The sequence below is a fragment of the Panicum virgatum genome, chromosome 2N (genome assembly GCF_016808335.1).
Source record: "Panicum virgatum strain AP13 chromosome 2N, P.virgatum_v5, whole genome shotgun sequence".
NCBI lineage: Eukaryota > Viridiplantae > Streptophyta > Magnoliopsida > Poales > Poaceae > Panicum > Panicum virgatum.
The window spans coordinates 65,940,906-65,960,325 of record NC_053146.1 but is presented as its reverse complement, the minus strand read 5'-3'; the positions used below and the strand labels follow the sequence as shown (position 1 = coordinate 65,960,325).

Here is a 19,420-nt window from a genome sequence, read left to right as displayed (position 1 = left end):
TTTTGAAAAATGACTGGGATTTGCCCGATCTGGACCGTCCGCCTGGCCGATCCGACGGCCGGGAACGGCCGGCGACGTGGCACGCTGACATCGCACCTTTTGGTGCACGAATCGTAGTATAGAGATTCCTGTTTTTGTTACGGGTGCCCCTGGATTCCTCCTAAACCAAAAGACGGCCAAGCACTAGCGACGGGCCACGGCGGGAAGCCCACCCACCCAAGCGACCGTCCACGCAGGGGCATTCTAGTCATTCTCTACTAGTCCCCCTCCCTTCTACAGCTACTTTTTTCCACCCTTTTCCCACTCGTCACACTCACCGCCGTCGCAGCAAATATTCCAATCCGACGGCGCCGTGTCCTCAAATCCCGTGAGGCGCCTCGCCGCGCAGACAAAAATCCCCAAATCCCCTCGAGAGCCCAGCCTCTCAAACCCAGCGATTCGAGCCGGTGGCGGCGGCGGCGGTCGGTTCGTGGCATGGCGGAGATTCGCAAGTACGCCATGTCCAACCAGGCGCCAGGTACGCGCGGGTCCGCCTCTCGGTTACCGTCGCCGCTGAGTTGATCCGTATGCCTCCGTGGAAGCTTCTCCTCGGAATTTAGGGATTCTGACCGTTTGTTCGTCTAGGGCTGAGCTGCTGCGTTGGGTTGATATCTGCTTAGGGTTTTGTAGGTTGCGTGTTTGGGTAATTTTAGGGCTTCGTGTTATGCATAGACCAACTCCTCATGGTTAGAGGTACCGGGGATCAATTTTTTCTTCTGGATTTAGAACTCATTAAATCTTTCCTGAGGCTCGCTGTTGATTAGGAGGTCCGGGTTGTTGAATTTGTCAAAATGAATAGAGAATGGGTGAGCATAAATGGAAACCTAGTGTATGTGCTAGTGTGGGAAGCATGGTACAATTGATTGCCAGTATCGTCGGCTAATGACTGATTAATGTCGCCGTTATACTGCAGATATTCCTCAGATACTACTGGAAGCTCAGAATAGGTGGCTGCGGCCCAACGAAATCTGCCAAATATTGTCAAACTACAAGAAGTTCTCCATTGCACCTGAGCCACCAAACAGACCCCCAAGTATCGCTTCTTTTTACTTGCACTATTCCTCCTGAATACTGATGCATGCAGTGCTAGCCAGTTAATCTTTCCTGGTATGCTGTGGTGCTGGATTGCTGTAGCATCATGCTCTGGTGGCATGTAGGATGGTAGCAGCATGATGATGCATTCTGAGAATTTATTATGTTGTATGGAGATATATGATTCTTACTTCTGCTTTCTGGAAGACATCAGGACTGCACTTTTACTGTTTTTTCTTTTTTTTGCGTGTGGATGCCTTAGATTTGCGCTCAGGTGCTTTATAGCATGGAAGTGGCATCATAGATACATTCTGAGGATCTTTAATTTACAACATATATTTGATAATGTTCGAACTTCTAATTCATCAACCATGCTAATTGGCGCAATGAACTTTTAGAAGATCAGTGACCGTTATTTCTTTTATCACCAATCATTTGTTAATGGGGTTGGACATAATTACTTTCCAATAGGGCTGGGCACTGTTGGTGAGCTTGTTTCTGCTTTCATGTGCTAGTAGTTTCTAATGAGCTCTCAGTTTTTTTGAGAGTTTGGTGGTGGTGGTGGTGGTGAGTCTTGATTATCATTCGTTATTCCTGATTATTGGTTCTATGTTGTCGTTTTTTCTGTAGAACTTGTACCTGTTTGTTTTGAATTAAACCCGGTGAGAATTGATGCTATGATATCTGTTATTGCCATGTGTATTTATTGTAGGCATGAAGAATGGTGCCTGTTGATATACTAATACTTTGATCACTTGCATGAAAATTTCTCAGGTGGTTCGCTGTTTCTGTTTGATCGGAAAATATTGAGATACTTCAGAAAGGACGGACATAACTGGAGAAAGAAAAAGGATGGAAAGACAGTCAAAGAAGCTCATGAGAAGCTTAAAGTTAGTGCAAATTCTTTGTACAGAGCTTCTTTTTCTTATCAAATTCAAAGGAATATTATACATATGATGCTGTTGTTGTGGTTCATGAAACACACCAAGTCACTTAGTATCATTAGTTTCTGGATGTAGACAGTTTCTAGATACCGGTCTCTTAACTGCATATTATCATAGAAGTAAATGAAATTGTACTCGTTTTTTTTTCATACCTTCAATCTTGATACAAGGTATCAGCGGTCAAAACTAAGTTTTAAGTAATATTTTACTTGACGACATCCTTCTGTGACTGGAGGTGGAGCAAGGTTTTCAATTCTTTAACTGATAAGTTAGTTAGCATTGGGAGACATTCATGGACTTCCTGGTATTTCTGCTATGCTCCCAGTAAAAAATACCCTTTTACTAATGAAAAGGATGATTCGAAATAACTGCAGTGACCCCCCTCCCCCTGGCTATCTGTTATTGATTGTGAATTTGTGCTTCAGCCACCAGACTACTCAAACTGAAACATTGTTCATTTAGGTTGGAAGTGTTGATGTACTTCATTGCTATTATGCCCATGGGGAGGAGAATGAGAACTTCCAAAGACGGACATATTGGCTGCTAGAAGAGTAAGTGCTGGACACATGTTATAGCTTATATGAATATAATTTACATAATTTTTGAAAACTATTTGTATATAGTAGGCTGATAGCTGAATGATGCCATAATGAAAGTGTCATGATATGGCTATTATCCTGTTTTCAGGGGTTTCATGAATATTGTTCTTGTCCACTACCTTGAAATCAAGGTATGTTTACTTTCCACATGATGAACTTGTTTCTCTTTAAGTTTTGTTAAGTGTCTGCTGAAAAGGTCATATTGGTTAAGCCTAAATGCTAATGTTGTTGGTATCCACACCTACTCATCCATTTGTAATAGTCACATGATACCCCAATGGAGAAGCAAGAGAACAAATGAAGAAAAATTGACAGGGTATAATAGTCTGTACTGGAGTATATGTATTTGCATGCTAAAAGTTGATTGCTGTTATACCCTGTTCTCCAGATCACATGCTAACTACAAAACAAATTCTTTTTGGCCGTGAAATGACATCCTGTTAGGGTGTAAAATTACTTTGAATTCAGCTTTGCTTTGATCCAATTCATTTATTGAACATTATATTATTTCTGTACCTGATTGCCAATTTTAATTATTTTTTCCAGGGTGGCAAACAAAATTTCAATCGTGCTAAAGAAGCTGAAGAGAATGCAGGATTATCAGCTGATAGTCCTGCATGTTCAAACTCTTTCGCTAGTCAGAGCCAGGTAGCCTCCCAATCTATGGATGCTGAAAGCCCAATTAGTGGACAGATTTCGGAATATGAAGATGCTGAAACAGGTCTTGCTGTTTCTCTATCTTCGTTCTGCATCATCTGCACTAAGTATACATTAACTCATGCATGATCAATAGTAATTCTTTCGGCATGTCTAAAGTATAATTCATTGCAACAGATAATTGTCGAGCAAGCTCCAGATACCACCCTTTCACTGAGATGCAGCAGCCTGTGGATGGGATAATGATGGATAATTTGTTGGGTGCTTCAGCTCCAAGTGTTTCTGTAAATAATCTAGGCAAGCCTTTCACTCTACCTTCAAAGGTTTTAGGCAAATGCCAGCTTTCAGCTCATGTTTCATTAACTATGCAGGTTATCTTGGTGAAATGCAGCCTACACCAGCTAACTTTAACAATCATTTTGTCACCCACAATGATGTATCTACTGCTTTCAGTGAAACCGCAGCTGGGTTAAGAGGCGGTCCCAGAAGTTCAATTGATTCAGTGCAGTTTGCTGAACCATATCCAGAATATCCAGGTGGCTTCATGGAGCCAACACTCTATTCTTCTGTTGCAACAGTGGGTAACAATCTGGATGATAGTTTGAAAACATTTATGTCTGAGGCACTCTACACAAACAATCTCACTCAAAAGGAAGTTGACGCGCTGAGTGCTGCAGGCATAACGTCGTCACAGGTGATTTTCTATTTTCTTGTCTTCCATCGATGTCTTGCAATGTCCTAGTTCCTTTGCTGCTGTTGGGTAGCTTCTCTACACCCACTTCTTTCTGCGACAGTTGTGCCCAGTACTCCAGTCCACTTGCAGAAGTGTAGCTTCCGTCATGCTCTGTAGTACAACGTACAGTGCACTTGGAACTTTATCTTTAAATATTTGAGCACTTACAATTTGGATGTCCCATAGGAAGGACCCAGGAGAAATATTTACTAGTAACATGTTTCACCCCCCTCCTTCCCCCTTTAAACTGTAGGCGCTGGCTTATGTATCGAATTATTACATAGAAAGGACTAACTTCAGTGGAGCACTTATTCTGGTTTCTTACCTTTAAGAAATTGTCTTGAACAATTCAATATATCTCTGCTTTGTATGACAAGTGGAAAGTTTATCTACTTCGATATGATGTGATCCTCTATTTTCAGGCAGACAATGATGGTTATACTGATCAGGGTGCCAGATATCCACTTCTGAAGCAGTCATCATTAGATCCCTTTAAGATTGAGCCAGATGGTTTGAAGAAATTTGACAGCTTCTCAAGGTGGATGAGCAATGAACTTCCAGAGGTTGCTGATTTGGATATCAAGTCCAGTTCCGATGCTTTCTGGAGTACTACTGAAACTGTGAATGTTGCTGATGGATCTAGTATGCCTATCAACGAGCAGTTAGATGCATTTGTAGTCAGCCCCTCGCTTTCCCAAGACCAGCTCTTCAGCATTATTGATGTATCTCCAAGCTGGGCATATAATGGCACCAAGACTAAGGTTTGTATTTTGTACCATCTGTTACTAGTATTTCAATAATCATTATCATCTTGGTATGCTGTTATCATGCCTGGAGGCCCAGTATATACAAGGCTTCCAGAACTTACAAGCATGTGTACTCTGTTCTTGTAAATTCAGTAATTAACAGTGTTATCTCACTTTTTTTTTGGTTTCTTATATGATGCAGGTCATAATTACTGGTACGTTCTTGGCAAAAAAAGAAGATGTGGAAAATTGCAGGTGGTCTTGTATGTTTGGGGATGTTGAAGTATCTGCTGAAGTTTTAGTGGATGGCTCATTGCGTTGCTATACGCCAGTGCATCATTCTGGACGAGTTCCATTTTATGTGACATGTTCAAACAGAGTAGCTTGTAGTGAAGTGCGAGAATTTGAGTTCCGTGACTCTGAGACCCATTATATGGACACTTCAGATCTGCATACTACTGGCATAAATGAAATGCATCTACATATCCGTCTTGACAAGTTACTTTCCCTGGGTCCAGAAGACTATGAAAAGTATGTTTTGAGTAATGGAAACAAGTCTGAGTTGATCGACACTATTAATTCCTTAATGCTTGACGATAAATTGTCTAATTTGGCGTTGCCATCTGATGAGAAGGAACTATCCACTGTACGGGATCTGAATCTTGAGAAACAGGTGAAAGAAAAGCTGTATTATTGGCTTATCCATAAGATACATGATGACGGTAAAGGTCCGAATGTGTTAGGCAAGGAAGGACAGGGTGTGATTCATTTAGTAGCCGCACTTGGTTATGATTGGGCTGTAAAACCAATAGTTGCTGCAGGCGTAAATGTAAACTTCAGGGATATTCGTGGATGGACTGCACTTCACTGGGCTGCATCTTGTGGAAGGTATTCTAATATAATCTTGCTTATGCTTTTTTTGAATCTGCCTTTTCGTAATAGACTTATGGTATCTCTGACATTTTAGGGAACGAACAGTTGGTGCCCTGATAGCAAATGGAGCTGCATCTGGTGCTTTGACAGATCCAACACAGCAGTTCCCATCTGGAAGAACTCCTGCTGATTTAGCATCAGAAAATGGACACAAAGGCATTGCCGGTTTTCTTGCAGAATCTGCTTTGACAAGTCACCTTTCAGCTCTTACACTAAAAGAATCACAGGGTGGCAATGTGGAAGAAATATGTGGATTAGCAGCAGCTGAAGATTTTGCAGAACCAAGTTCTGCTCAGCTTGCCTGCGTGGATTCTCAGGCAGAGTCCTTAAAAGATTCACTCGGCGCGGTTCGTAAATCAACTCAGGCTGCAGCTAGAATATTTCAAGCTTTTAGGGTCGAATCGTTTCACAGAAAGAAAGTGATTGAATATGGAGATGATGATTGTGGATTATCTGATGAACGCACACTCTCACTTATCTCCCTTAAAAATGCGAAACCTGGACACAGTGATATGCCCATGCATTCTGCTGCAGTCCGAATCCAAAATAAGTTTAGAGGGTGGAAAGGAAGAAAGGAATTTATGATTATCCGTCAGAAAATTGTGAAGATACAGGTATTTACATTTTTGTAGCCTATAATCATTTTTGTTTGTTTTCTATCTGATACAACCGCATGAAAGTTTGTTGACTAGGCTCCCCACAGTTTCTATGCTTGTTGTTTTTGACATAATAAAAATCCAAAGTTAAGCTAGGTACAAACTGGCCATAGTAATTTGATGAAATTAGGCACCCCTTGATTAATCGGGGTGCTGAACAGTTTGAGAAATCAGTGTATTTCAGTTATTTGCATCAAATTAGTGGTTTACTCAAATTGTTTTTTTTCATTGTGAAAATCATTTCATTCTCCAGTTATTCAGTGCTATTATAATTTGGATTGGATGAAAAAACAGCTCATTGTCAAATGTTGGTGGTAGTACTGTAGTAACTGTAGTTATTTGAGGCACATCTCTTTTCTTGAGGCACATCTCTTCTCTTGTGATAGTTTTGACATTTCAGCTGCAGACACAGTTTGTTGATGGATAGAGTGATCGCATTTAGGTTGTCAAGTACAATTCACTGTTTTTTTTTTCTGTATGTAACTATGCACTGTTTGTTAGGCCCATGTACGAGGACATCAGGTAAGGAAAAACTATCGGAAGGTAGTCTGGTCTGTTGGCATCGTGGAAAAAGTCATACTGAGGTGGAGGAGAAAGAGAAGGGGTCTGCGAGGTTTCCAACCTGAGAAACAACTTGAAGGCCCATCATCGCAGATCCAACCTGTGAAGTCTGAAGCGGAGGATGAATACGATTTCTTGAAGGATGGCAGGAGACAGGCTGAAGGCAGGCTACAAAGAGCACTCGCTCGTGTGCATTCCATGACTCAGTATCCAGAAGCAAGGGACCAGTACCGCAGGTTGCAAAACTGTGTTAACGAGCTGCAAGAGTCTCAGGTTCCCTCTTTTCTCTAACAATAGTCAGCCGTTTCATTAAGCACTAACTTGAACATGCCGTGAGTAGTGATTGATTTAACTTTGTATATGCTGGTGATATTTGGACAGGCAATGCAGGATAGGATGCTAAGTGACACAGCTGGCGCTGATGGGAATGATTTGATGGCTGAACTGGAGGAGCTATGCCGGGGCGATGGCGATGCGCCAATGTCGACTATTTCGTGACATTGAGCTTACTAGATCAGTTAGGCAGTGACCTGTTCTTTACCAGACTAGATGTAAATTCTTGTGACTAGATGGTCTCTACTCACCTTTGAACACCATATATGATATAGCTAATACATGGACTTCTATAGTTCGACTTGCCCCTCCTCATTTCTCCGGATGCCGGTTTTCGTTATGTCGACGACCGTTGGGTTCAGACGTTGCATCGTTTAATCTTGCAACAAATGGCTGCCATTCAAACATTGTATTCAAGCAAATAAGCTGTTCTGTTCCCAGCTCTCCCGATCACTAAGGCTTCGATACAAGATTTCTTGAAGCTGACAATTTGACTACAGTTAACTTATTCCCAGCTCTCCCAATCACTAATTTGGTACAAAATTTCTTGAAGCTGACAAACCCAACTAAGGGTTTGTTTGGAGGAGCTAATGTTGAGTGATAAACTTTACCATATATCTGGGCTGTAGGCTGCTGGATCAACATTCAAGCGGCACGGACTGTCCACCTCTGATCACATTTTTTGAAGTTAGTTTCCCTTGATATGTTGCCTTTAACTTATTATTGAGTTTACGCTTCGGATTAGCGTATTCATCTCTCCTGCTGCCGTTATGCAAACGTCACCTGACCAAGCCCGCACGAATCTTGAAGCAACAAACCCAAAACCCCCTCATCATCATCAATTCATCATCATCCATTCAGGCCTCCGCTAGGGTTTTACGCCGCAGCCGCAGCACACGCCGCCGGAGGAGCGCGACTGCCCGAGACCACCTTCGCGGTGAGAGGGGAGAAGCAGCAGCTCGAGGGCCGGGCGAGCGAGAGATGAGGCTCCTAACGCACAACATGTTGGCGTCCAACGTCCGTGGCGCGACGACCGGCTACCCGCTGAAGCTGGAGGCGGCCAAGTGGGTGACCAAGGAGGTGGAGCTCAACGCCGACTTCCTCCGCGGCCTCCTCCCCAAGATCGACTGGCGCGCCCTCGTCGCCGCCACCCGGGCGCTCGGCCTCCCCGAGCTCCTCCCCGAGGAGCAGCCGCCCGAGGAGGAGATCTTCGCCGAGGGCGCCGCCGACGTCGAGGGCAGCGCCATCCGCCGCATCCACCACGCGCTCCTCGAGATCCACGTCCAGGAGGGCTCCCTTGTCTGCCCCGATACCAGCCGCTGCTTCCCCATCGATAAGGGCATCCCCAACATGATGCTGCACGAGGACGAGGTCTGATGATTGAGTCTCGCCATGGTCGCCTTTACTTACATGCTCGTTGTCGCTATCATAAAAGGGTTCAAGGCTTGTTGACTTCTCGGATTGTGGTTGTTAAATATAAATGATGATGGCGTTATAATTTGAATGGATGAGCCGTGTTGTTCTGTTTAGAATTGCGTTTTTGTGTCAGTAATTTGATACGGCTGAAATCGTAAGGTACAGCGGAAACTGCATACAGTAATTTGTGTCAGTAATTTGACACTGCAGCCTTTTCAATTACTTGCACCTTTTAGTACGAAATTGTGGGTGATTTGGTGGAACCGATTATTTCTTAAGGAGTGTTGTGTTTGCAATTGTTCCAGATGGCCAATGGATCATGAGTTCGTAACAGTTGGTCCATGGAATACTGTATCTTAGTCAGGTTCAGCTATAGTAGTTCCAGTGAGGAAATTTCTTTTTGGTTGAGTATTTTAGTGCTAAACTGTGATGTTTTCTAGTAATTGTGTTAGAGGTGCTTGCTTAGGTGGTTAGTAAAGTTGATGTGAACTCTGGAATTTTTTTCGCCAAACTTGCAGCTTCACTGAGGTGATAGTAGAATGATGCATAGAGTTATGCTTTGAGTCTTGTAGTTGTCAATTTGTGTTGATGCAGCATAATATTGGTGAAGAAATTTGCTTATACTTCCTTCCAAACAGCCAATTGGATCTTTGTATACTTTATTTAACATAATAACATGCTCGCAAATTTGAGTGAACAGAGAGGTTCTTGTTACACAGATCTGAGAATGTCTCTCATAGGATTTTCTCTGTATCTCTATCATCCATCCCGAATTAGCTTGAAGTTACCAATGTATGATATTTGAAGCATGTTGGGTTCTACAACTTGCTTTTCTAAGTTGAAATTGGGTTATTATGTTTTATGTGCAATGTTTGCTCGAGCATTCTTTTAGTAATTGTTAATTTATCGTACCTTGCCCATCTCATTTCCTCATCCGGTTGTTCACATTGTGATACAATGATGATATCACTATACTCATTGTGATAGGGAAAATGTTGGCCTTATTAGCTGCAGTTATAACTTGCAATGAAAACATATGCTAGTTAGAATGAATCTGTCTGTACATTACTAATTTTATTGTATAAAAGGTGCATTCCCCTCTAAGTCAATCATTCTGACTCTTGAGAGCAAGTATTTTATCCTCCTGGATTCTTCGTATGAAGATGCATGCTTGCACTATGATGGTATACTTTTTGGCCTTGATGCACAATCATTCTTCTATTTGCTCAATATAATGTTGCAGATCCATTCTTTGATATGTTTGATAATGGTTCTTAATACTTGTCAGCATTATCTGTCTAAAGGCCTCAATTTTCTTGGTAATGAAGCTGAAATCTGGCACTACAAATCTGAATTTGTGTAGGATTTTTACACTTTATTTGAAGGAGCCCAATTTGTATATCAAGCACCCACTTATCAGTGGGTCAGTAGGTTGCCAAATATTTTTTTTCGTTAATGTAAGCATCTAGATTTTTTTAGGAACAGTATCCCTATTTTGCCAAAAAAAAAAGGTTTCCTGTCACTATTGATGAGCTTATATTACGACAACATTTAAAAGGAAGCTCATTGCTATCACTTATGGAATTTTAGTTGATTTGTTGGTACCAGAAACCTGTGTGCTTTTTGTTTAACGACTGAGTTCGTGGCTTGAAATTACCCAGTTTTGGTATTTTAATCATTTTGGATTTTGCCATTTGTTGCATTAATTTATTTTTTAATCATATTTTACTTGTGATTATAACACGAGCTTTATTTGGTACTTGTTAATTGCCATGCCTTCAACATCTCCTTTCCACATTTGGGTATCAACAGGCTTGCGTTTGATGTTCAGTTGTTGGCTACTATGTGATATGATGACATTCATTGTGATAGGTTTAAAGTCTTGCCATGTCAGCTGCAGTTCTAGCTTGCTATGATGAAGTATCTAAATTATACCTTATGTCAGTTAAATGCAGTTAAATGATTCTGAATGCACATTGCTTCTTAAGATAATTTAATGATTCTCATCCTGCAAGTAAGGATTTTATCCTCCTGCATTGATCTTGCATCCGATCGTGTTATTTGATTTATTTTGCTTTTTGCCTTTTTGTTGCATAGTATTTGCTGAATCCATGTTGCAAAACCATTCTTTGTGTTTGACATGAGCTCGGTGCTTGGGATGGACATCTATCTGAATCTCTGATGCCCTTGTTTTGGTAACCATGAAAGCCCAATCTAAACTACTGCTTTTGTGAATTTGTTCTGGTAATCAGAGTTGTATGTCCAACGTCTACCTGTGGGGCAGTTGGTGACCAAAAAGTTAGTCTTTCAGACTTTGACATTGCAAAGCAGCCAGGCTTAAAATCCTCTAGGTGAGACATCATTACACGGGCGACAAGCTGACGATGACATTGAAACTGAAGCATCTGGTAGCTCATGCCATAACGGGCGGTCAATGCGACCATTAGTGCTGCATGATTCGAGCTTAATGATGCTGCCATGCTGGTGTCATCCATTAGTTCGGCCCATACGCAGGACAAGGATGCCTTCAGGTTTTGTTTCGCTATGTGCTTATCCCAAATCCTCCTTTTCTCTTTGCTGATACAAGCGTCCTCAGAGAAATAAATAAGCCATGAGTCGGTAGGGGTTGAACCGTAGATGAAGGGTTGTTTTTAGATGCTTATGCGCACAGCTGACAGTGGCCTCGGGGGCCACTAATCAGCATATTCCTCCGCGATTCTTCCAACGTGGCTAGGAGGTCAGGATAAGTACTATCTGCCGTTCTGCAAACATGATGTTTTTTTATTATACATTACAATTTAGACATTCATAACGCACACACACTCACCTCTAAAAACATACGTATGTACTTCATAAATTCTACCCCTACGAGCATACTCGAAGACTGAGCTGGCAAATTCTAGAGATTGACGAAATTACCATATGCGTCTTGCTGTCGATAGGAATGTCGCCTACACTGAAAGGACAACACCATTAAATTCTAAAATATTCGCTACCACGGGGAGTCAAATCCAGGACATAAGATGTTATCAATATTGATGTAACCTCTAGGCTAGCGATCCTTCCGCGCAAACGTGATGTTTGTATGTTACTTTCATTAGACTATGTGTAAGTGGTAATGGATCTCTAATACCTCCCTCCAAAATCCAACTCAACCTTAAATATTATTGGTTTAAGTTATACAATATGAGTCTATTTTTTAAAAAAAATTTAGCCCTTTACCACCCCACTTTTACTCAATATTTAATTAATATATAATTTACAACATAGACCTAATATTATTATATTCATTAAAAATACTTTCTTGTTACATACAATATATTAATAGACTAACGGTCGGTCGAAGCCTCATTTAAGAAAAAAACAAAACGAAAACAAAAGCAGGCCCATAATAAACTCAGGAACAATCGAGAAGGAAATAAATACACTGCTAGAATTCGTATCTTTGTTTTCGATTAAAAGTACAGTTCCCTGTACCGTCCCACATGGAGGAACCCGGCACCACGGCCCGGCAAAGTTACTGCACCACTTGTGTCCAAGACGATCCATCACCATTCATGCTCCTCGGATCATCAACTGCCCTACTAAATGCAGCGCAGTGGCGATGCACGTCCATCCAATGGGCAGCGCAAGGAAGAAGACGTCCAGTCCAACAGCACATGCCACATTTTCTCCTCTGCACTGCACTGCACTGCATCTGCGCCAACAGTTGCTAGATCAAAGCAGCAGTGCTTTGGGCGAAATGCTGGCGATTTGTGACTTGTGAGAGTTTGAGCTACACTAGTGCCGCGTTGGTTTGATGGTTGGGTGCGTGTACCCGTGTACCGATCCGTGATCAATGAGATGGAGCAGTGTCCAATGCTAAGCCACCACGGCATGTTGGTAGCAACAGGCTACATGCCGCTACACTTTGGGTGTGTTTAGTTGGTGAAAAAGTTTGAGTTTGAGTACTGTAGCATGTTTCGTTGTTATTTGATAATTAATATCCAATCATGAATTAATTAACATCGTTAGATTCATCTCGCGGGAATCAGTCAGTCTGTTTAATTAGTTATTTCTTTTAATTACATTTAATGCTTCATGCATGTGTCTAAAAATTCGATGTGACGGAATCTGTAGAAAAAAATTTGGAAACTAAGCGGGGCCTTTCTTTGCGAAACAAAAGTTTGAGTGATTGGTTTGCTACCATTTTTTACCATACCAAAATCAAGGCATATCAATAAGATTTAGCTATCAATGGTTTGCATCTAAAAATTGGCCATTTTGATCAAAATCATGGCAAGTTACTAGAAACTTTTTAATTAAGTTTTTAAAAAAGTATTAGTTGGCACTAAATCAAATGAATACCTAAATTTCTTACCAACAATTTGGTATGCCCTAATTTTAGCAAGCTAATATATTGACTTAGCTTTGATTTTAGCATGGTGATCAAGCTCTATCTTATTAAATCCATAAAAAATACTCCATGAGTCAAGCTAGAGGGAGTGCTACAGTAAGGTCCTGTTTAGTTCCCACCCCGTAAACGAAAAAATATAAAAAACACAAAATTTTGCGAAAGAATCTTGCTAATTTGAAATACTAAATGAAGTCTATTTACAAAATTTTTTACATGGATGGGCTGTAAATCGCGAGACGAATCTAATGTGCCTACTTAATTCAGGATTTGCAACAGTGATGCTACAGTAACCATCCGCTAATTATTAATTAATTATGGATTAATTAGCATCATTAGATTCGTCTAGCTATTTACAACCCATCTATAAAAAAAATTTGTAAATAGATTTCATTGAGTACTTCAAATTGGTAATATTTTTTTGCAAAAAGAACTAAACACGGCCTAAAATGGGCAACCAAAAATCCGGGCCCACCCATGAGTCAACAGCTTCCTGCTCCATGAGCACGCACGCTGCACGCGAGGTGCGTTCCCCCGACCCGGAGAAAACTTCCGCGTGACCCATCACGGAGGGAGCCGCCGGCTGCGGATCTATTCCGGCCGCTTACCGGTGGGCCGGTCGCTGGAGACTACTAGCCCGGTGTGCGGCGGCGGGTAGAGGCGGATGCGTGCACGACACCCGGTCTTAAAATCACCCCACCTGTCCCAGGCCCTCCGGCTGACCGGCCATCTACTCGTCCACCACTCTCACCGCGCCAGCCGGACGGGATCCTCTGCGCCAGCTGCCACCGCCGGGAAGGACGGCTCCGTCCGGGCACGGCGGCGCCGTGCTCTACAGTCCCGTCCCTGCGGGGGCGCCCGTGCCGGAGACGGAGACGGCGCGAAACGGGGAGGGCAACCAGCCCCGTGGTGGGGAGCCGTGTCCGGCCCCACATGGCATTGGGCTGCCGACTGCGTCGTGCGCCGACGTGGGAGCTGGTGGCTTTTGGAGTGCGCGATTAGGCGACGGCAAGCCCGTGCCGCTCAGCTAAACTCATCTGGGAGCGAGCGTGTTTTACGTGTCAGCTGGAAGCTTGTGGAGAAAAAAAGGGTTCGAAGCTGGGACGTTTTTTCTTTGTTTCGTTTCGTGACCGTCGATCGGGTCTGTGTGTGAGGGCAGCATGGAGTTGAGTGCTCCGTTCAAACTCAGCTAACCTGCAGCTGCAGCTCTCTCTTTCGCCATGGGAGACGCAGCTAGTTTCGCTAGTCGCTACACGGTTGCACGCTACAATTATGCTTCTATTTTAGTGGGCAAAAAATAGCAAAAAGCCTCAGGCAACAATGAGGAAAGTGGGTCAAGTACGATGATGGATTGGTCTCTCTTTTCAGTTCGGCACTGGGCCCACCACCGTATTCAGTTAGCTCAACCAGATAGATTCGTTCATCATAAACAACTTGTGCTAGAGCTACCGATACCGATGCACCAATACATTTCTTATGAAAAAAAGTATACTACTCATTCCATTTTAAATACTACACCTTTTCTTCATCTTTGAAGTTTTGACTCTGATAACCAACGACAAAACTACACACTGTTTTTTGGTAACTAAAGTTTAAAACTTTGATCTAGTCTTATCCAAAAAACGTGTTGATGTCAAGAACTTCATGCTCGCATTTTAGAACTGGTCCATCATGAAAATGAAAGTTTTCCAGCAAATCTGCGAAAACTGTTGGGAAAATGTCTAATTTAATACGACACCCCCGTATTCATTGCAGTGCGTCAACAGATGTAGTTGGGGGTTGTCCACGGACACGCCCTGAAAGCCCCCTCTCTCCTTCTGTGCCGTGCGTTTGAGACTTTGGGATTTCCCTGACAGCGGGCCCCATGTGTAGCTAAGCTGCGTGACACGTGAGCTAATAACTTCATTAACACCTGACAGCGGCCTGCTGTGCTGATCCACTCAGTGCTGCAGCGGGCCCCACGTGTCTGCCTGTCAAACCCCCCTCGCTTGCCCCACGCCATAAAAATAGACCGCGTCCATGTCCCCGCGCCAAGAGCCCCCCCGCAGTCCGCAGAGAGACCAGCAGCACCAAAGCGAGCAGCCAGCCGAGGGCCAGGGGTGAAGGAAACCGAGGCAGGAGGAAGCGGCGGCGGCGGCGGCGGCGGCGGCAGCAGCAGCGCAGGGCGCACGCGCTTCTCGTTTCGTGTCCCCAGGGGGAAGGGTTGAAGGGAAGGGAGAGGAAAGGCGAGAGCCGAAGCTTCGAGAAGGCTCGTTCGGTCGAGGAGGGGAGGAAGGCTGGCGGCCGAGGGCCCGGGCGGCATGGGGAGGGACGAGCTGCTGCGCCGGAGCCTCGTGGCGCTGGCGGCGGCCGTCGTGGTCACGGGGCTTGCCACGGCGTCGCTGCGGAAGGCGGCGGCCACGTACGGCTTCGGCATCCTGGCCATCGCCGGCGTGCTGCTCCCGGACTGGGAGTTCTTCGACCGCGACTTCTCCCAGTGGCTCACCCCCATGCCCGCTTCCCGCCGCACGGCCGCCGCCGCCGCCGCCGAGCGCGAGCACGACGTATGGAAGTAAGGCTCCGCAGTCTCTCCCTCCCTCCTCCCTCTCCATGTTATCTGATCTTTCGCCACGGTCTGTATGTTCTTGGGGGGCACGGGCAGTGCCAAACTTCACCCTGTTTTACGTTTCTCCAGTACTAGTAAAATTGTGGTTTATTTGGGTACAAAAACATCTTTGCTTTATTGGGGATCGAGATGGGGGTGCTGGCCACATATATTTCCGGATGGTTCGTTTCTGAACGTTTTAATTTCAGAATTCAGATGCAAGTTCTTGCTCGTTGTTCTTGCAAATTCAGTGAGGGCGCGCGCGCGCGTGTTGGTTGTCATATATTGAAATTTCTCTGTTCAAAGTGGCAGCGAAATTGCGAGACTGGGTTTAAGGCACCTGATGAGGATAAACTTTTAAGCCATTTCCCATCTCCAAGATTCAACCTTTCTTGGTTCCGATTTGTTCTTAAGAGAGTTCTAGTGCACGCTAGTAAAGATCGGTGATGTACTGAGATTTGTTCTTGATCTTTTGGATTTGAGACAATAGATCAAACGCGCCTTGCTCTCTGTATGGTCCAGAATATCGATGCATTAATTCTTGATCTAGAATTATAACAATTGATGGGGCCTGAAGATACAATACGATCACGAAAAGGTAGCAAATTGCTTGAATGATACTATTTAGAAGAAAAAAATGTCTCCCAGTAGGCAGTAGCAGTGCCATTTGAGATAGGGACTTGCGGGCCTATAACTAGTTTAGTTGCAGAATAATAGGGTCGCTGGCCGGTGGTCCTCTGTTTTAATGCTGCTATCGATCGCATAGGATCAGTGGCCTATTGCTTTGTTCGGTAGAGCAGCTCAACTGTTCCGTAGAGCAGCTGGATTTAAGTTTGAGTCATTGATTCTTTGCATAACCTAATAACAGTTGAGCTGTTGGAGTTTTAAGTAGTGGATTAGGTTTTGTAGTTGGGCTATAAGCAGCGAAATATCGCCTTTCAGGATGGTTTTCGTGCCCTGTGATGTGTACGTTTCCGCAGGTTGGTTACCAGATTGTCGCTATAACATGTAGAAGGTGGACTAAGTCAGTTTATTGACTTGGAAAAAACTGGATGGATTTGTCTAGAAGCGACCTATACAATCTGATGTTTCATTGAACTAAAAAATTATTGAAATGGAAGAAAAAAACTTGACCTGCGGGGGGGGGGGGGGGGGTGAGACCGCCCCCACGGCATTGTTTGAGAGGTAGAATGACCTTCTCACAGCAGGCCAAGAAAACCCCCGAACCGCTGCCCCACCCGTACACGGGGGCCCGTCGCCTTGTGAGTTAGGCCGGGCTCCACAGTGCTTTGGACGTGGGACACGCGAGGGAGTTTTTTTAACCCCAGAGCTGAAATTCGCCCCCGAGGGGGATCGAACCCAGGACCTCTGGGGAGTGCCTCCAGCGATGCTACCACTACGATAGCAGGCCTTTGGCAATATGTTGGTGGTGCTTGTTGATTGGTCGATAGAAGCCCAAGTATAGCAGGTATTAGGGTGAGGTGTAATCTAAATGAGCCCACCATCGAGAGTTGAAAATTGACCCTCACTCCTTGCAACAAACCTCTTTGCAAAGTATTGTTATCTAGAAGAGTGCATACATACTGTTTTTCTTGATAGCTAAGCGTAATTGGTTCATTTAATTCCATGCTTGCTCATTTCAACCCACAGATTCTTGCAGCATTGTAATATTAGCACCTGAGAGAACTGATGATCTGGTAAAGATTTTGAATGCTGGTGTTCTGATCGGAGTTTAGGACTTTAGGTTGCTGTCACTCTAGTAATTCCGCTTGATCGAGCCTTTGAACTTCTGATCCAGTTGTTTGCATAGGTCGTTACTCGTTGGTGTATTTTAGTTAGAGGGCACTGAAGTAAAAGGTCAGACCAGCTCTATCCTTTTAATGTCTGCTGAGACCTTCAAACAAGACAGTCCTTCCTTTCTGAACTTTATTGTTGATGTAAAATAGTTTGGAAGCCATTTTTGAACTATTTTTATGTTGCTGGCAACAAGTGTATAGAGAACAATCATGTCCATATACATTTGACTCAGAGATAAGTACCACCATTTGGTTTGGTGGTTTCATAAGTTCCACCTGGTGCCTAACAATGAGTTTAGTTCCTGTACCAACAATAGTTATTCTACCATATTAGGAGCATTACAATACACTTGACCGTGTCTGCGTGAGGCTTCGCTAGTTCTAACATCCTTAGGTCCATGACTTATAGAAGTGCTCATATGATTTCCGTGGTAACTAACTTAAACAGTTATTACAGAGTAAGCAGGTGATTGTGCTTTGAAGCTCATCAAAATCTGATGATATCTCAAGTTTCATTGGTACTAGCCTCGGGATTTAATTAATAAAATTTGTCAGTTGTTTCAGCCATGGGTTGGCTGCACTGGTGCAGAGTGTTGACTTTTAGATCTCTCAACTTGTTCCACTCTAGAATATTTTTATCCCTAGGTTGGTCTGCTTTCACCTAATTTTGGCATCAGATTTTGACTGATCTTTGCGAACAGTTGGGGACAAAGTTCCTATCATTTCTAAGATAAATGAATCAACTATAAAGCGCAAGTAATTGTGCTCATTAAAAATAGATGGGTATCTTACCATGGCTTAATACTTGACTGAGCACAATCTTTCGTGGTTCCAGATCACATTCGCTGCTGGAAAACTAGGCCTAGCAGTTTTCTTGCTGCCATCAAGAATATTTCTGTTATAAAATATGGAATAATATTCATCTGTAATGGTGGACGTGTGGCTGTTTACTGTTGATTGCTTTTCTTCACCTTGCCTGTTCCCTGCATGCTTACTTGTTCAGTGTTACTATATACATTTATTCTGCGTGAATCTGAAACAACTTCTAGTCTTGCGAGTTGCGACCAATATTATTTTCCAGTCAACCCAATAGTAACCTTCATTTCCCGTTTCTTACCTCCTGCAGATTCAAGCCATACCCTCTCAGAATGGCCATGCTGACGACGATATACGGTTTCGGGCTTTACAAGTGGTGGATGTACGTATCTAGCTAGTGGATGTGGATCCTTTTCTCTCCCTGGATCTCTCCCGCAGTAGCGAAGTTCTTTTTTTGGAAGAAACACCATGACAGTGCCTTCTCATACCGCAGCCATTCTTCATTGTGATCAGATCAGCCAGTTGTTATATTGCCTGGTTACGCGCTGCTGATACGAAGATCTTTCTAATGGGGGAACTCCCGGCACAAGTTGATTGTATGTACTAGCGGGTTTTGTAATGTGGAAACGACGTCATTCTTATTTCTTAGCTGAAAACATGAAGCTAGGCTTTATTCCTTCTCCTCTTCGTCACTCTTGCAGCCTGCCTTGATGATGCCTCTCTCCATCAGAAAGAAACTTGATTTTATTTGAAGGACTATGTGTGACAGAACCGTCAAGTTAAACTGATTAATTAAACATAATGACCATCATTTGAACAAATCAAGCACATTAGCTTAATTAAACATAACTTGACAGTCTGTTTCCAACCCACAGGCCGATCGAAACATCACCAGTAGTCTCGCACGACAGCGAGCGTAGACGGTACTAGCATGATATAATTTCAGAAATATAGATAACAACATAAATATTTACAAAAGCATCTCTAAGTTTAGAATTTACATACAATAAATGATAGCAGTGGAAGCGAATATGACATGAGAGAAGGGAGTTTGTTTGAGAACCAGTAAAACAGAACGACAACTACGAAAACGTGAGGACGTCACATTGAGCCCACCGATGCGAATCCTGGTTAGCTTCCATACCTGAAACATAGTAAACAACAAACTCTGAGTATACTAAT

At 43.3% G+C, this 19,420-nt stretch overlaps 3 protein-coding genes across 4 annotated transcripts; all 3 read left to right on the top strand.

The window, feature by feature from the left end:
- Positions 1-311: 311 nt before the first annotated feature.
- LOC120661882 (calmodulin-binding transcription activator 3-like) lies at positions 312-7,546 on the top strand. 2 transcript variants are annotated; one of them, XM_039940874.1, is made up of 13 exons: positions 312-517; positions 953-1,072; positions 1,846-1,961; positions 2,478-2,566; positions 2,703-2,745; positions 3,161-3,335; positions 3,446-3,568; positions 3,643-3,965; positions 4,427-4,765; positions 4,953-5,638; positions 5,718-6,297; positions 6,841-7,173; positions 7,282-7,546. In XM_039940874.1, exons 1-13 carry the CDS (start codon positions 475-477, stop codon positions 7,396-7,398), a joined length of 3,087 nt encoding a protein of 1,028 aa, XP_039796808.1. In that variant the 5' UTR covers positions 312-474; the 3' UTR covers positions 7,399-7,546. The 2 variants fall into 2 exon arrangements, with proteins under 2 accessions (XP_039796808.1, XP_039796809.1); XM_039940875.1 differs by having other exon boundaries at positions 313-517; positions 3,449-3,568.
- Positions 7,547-8,082: 536 nt separating this feature from the next.
- LOC120661883 (multifunctional methyltransferase subunit TRM112 homolog A-like) lies at positions 8,083-8,765 on the top strand. The gene has a single exon (XM_039940876.1). The coding sequence runs from the start codon at positions 8,215-8,217 to the stop codon at positions 8,608-8,610; it is 396 nt and encodes a 131-aa protein (XP_039796810.1). The 5' UTR covers positions 8,083-8,214; the 3' UTR covers positions 8,611-8,765.
- Positions 8,766-15,070: 6,305 nt separating this feature from the next.
- LOC120661881 (signal peptidase complex-like protein DTM1) lies at positions 15,071-18,991 on the top strand. The gene is made up of 2 exons (XM_039940873.1): positions 15,071-15,593; positions 18,549-18,991. Exons 1-2 carry the CDS (start codon positions 15,343-15,345, stop codon positions 18,634-18,636), a joined length of 339 nt encoding a protein of 112 aa, XP_039796807.1. The 5' UTR covers positions 15,071-15,342; the 3' UTR covers positions 18,637-18,991.
- The last annotated feature ends 429 nt before the right edge of the window (positions 18,992-19,420 follow it).

Bases quoted from the DNA above. Each gene is read 5' to 3' on its own strand.
- LOC120661882 (XM_039940874.1), top strand. From the start codon at position 475: ATGGCGGAGATTCGCAAGTACGCCATGTCCAACCAGGCGCCAG. The intron at 1,962-2,477 runs GTTAGTGCAAAT...TTGTTCATTTAG, and splicing joins AAGCTCATGAGAAGCTTAAA to GTTGGAAGTGTTGATGTACT. The intron at 5,639-5,717 runs GTATTCTAATAT...CTGACATTTTAG, and splicing joins TGGGCTGCATCTTGTGGAAG to GGAACGAACAGTTGGTGCCC.
- LOC120661883 (XM_039940876.1), top strand. From the start codon at position 8,215: ATGAGGCTCCTAACGCACAACATGTTGGCGTCCAACGTCCGTGGCGCG.
- LOC120661881 (XM_039940873.1), top strand. From the start codon at position 15,343: ATGGGGAGGGACGAGCTGCTGCGCCGGAGCCTCGTGGCGCTGGCGGCG. The intron at 15,594-18,548 runs GTAAGGCTCCGC...TACCTCCTGCAG, and splicing joins CGCGAGCACGACGTATGGAA to ATTCAAGCCATACCCTCTCA.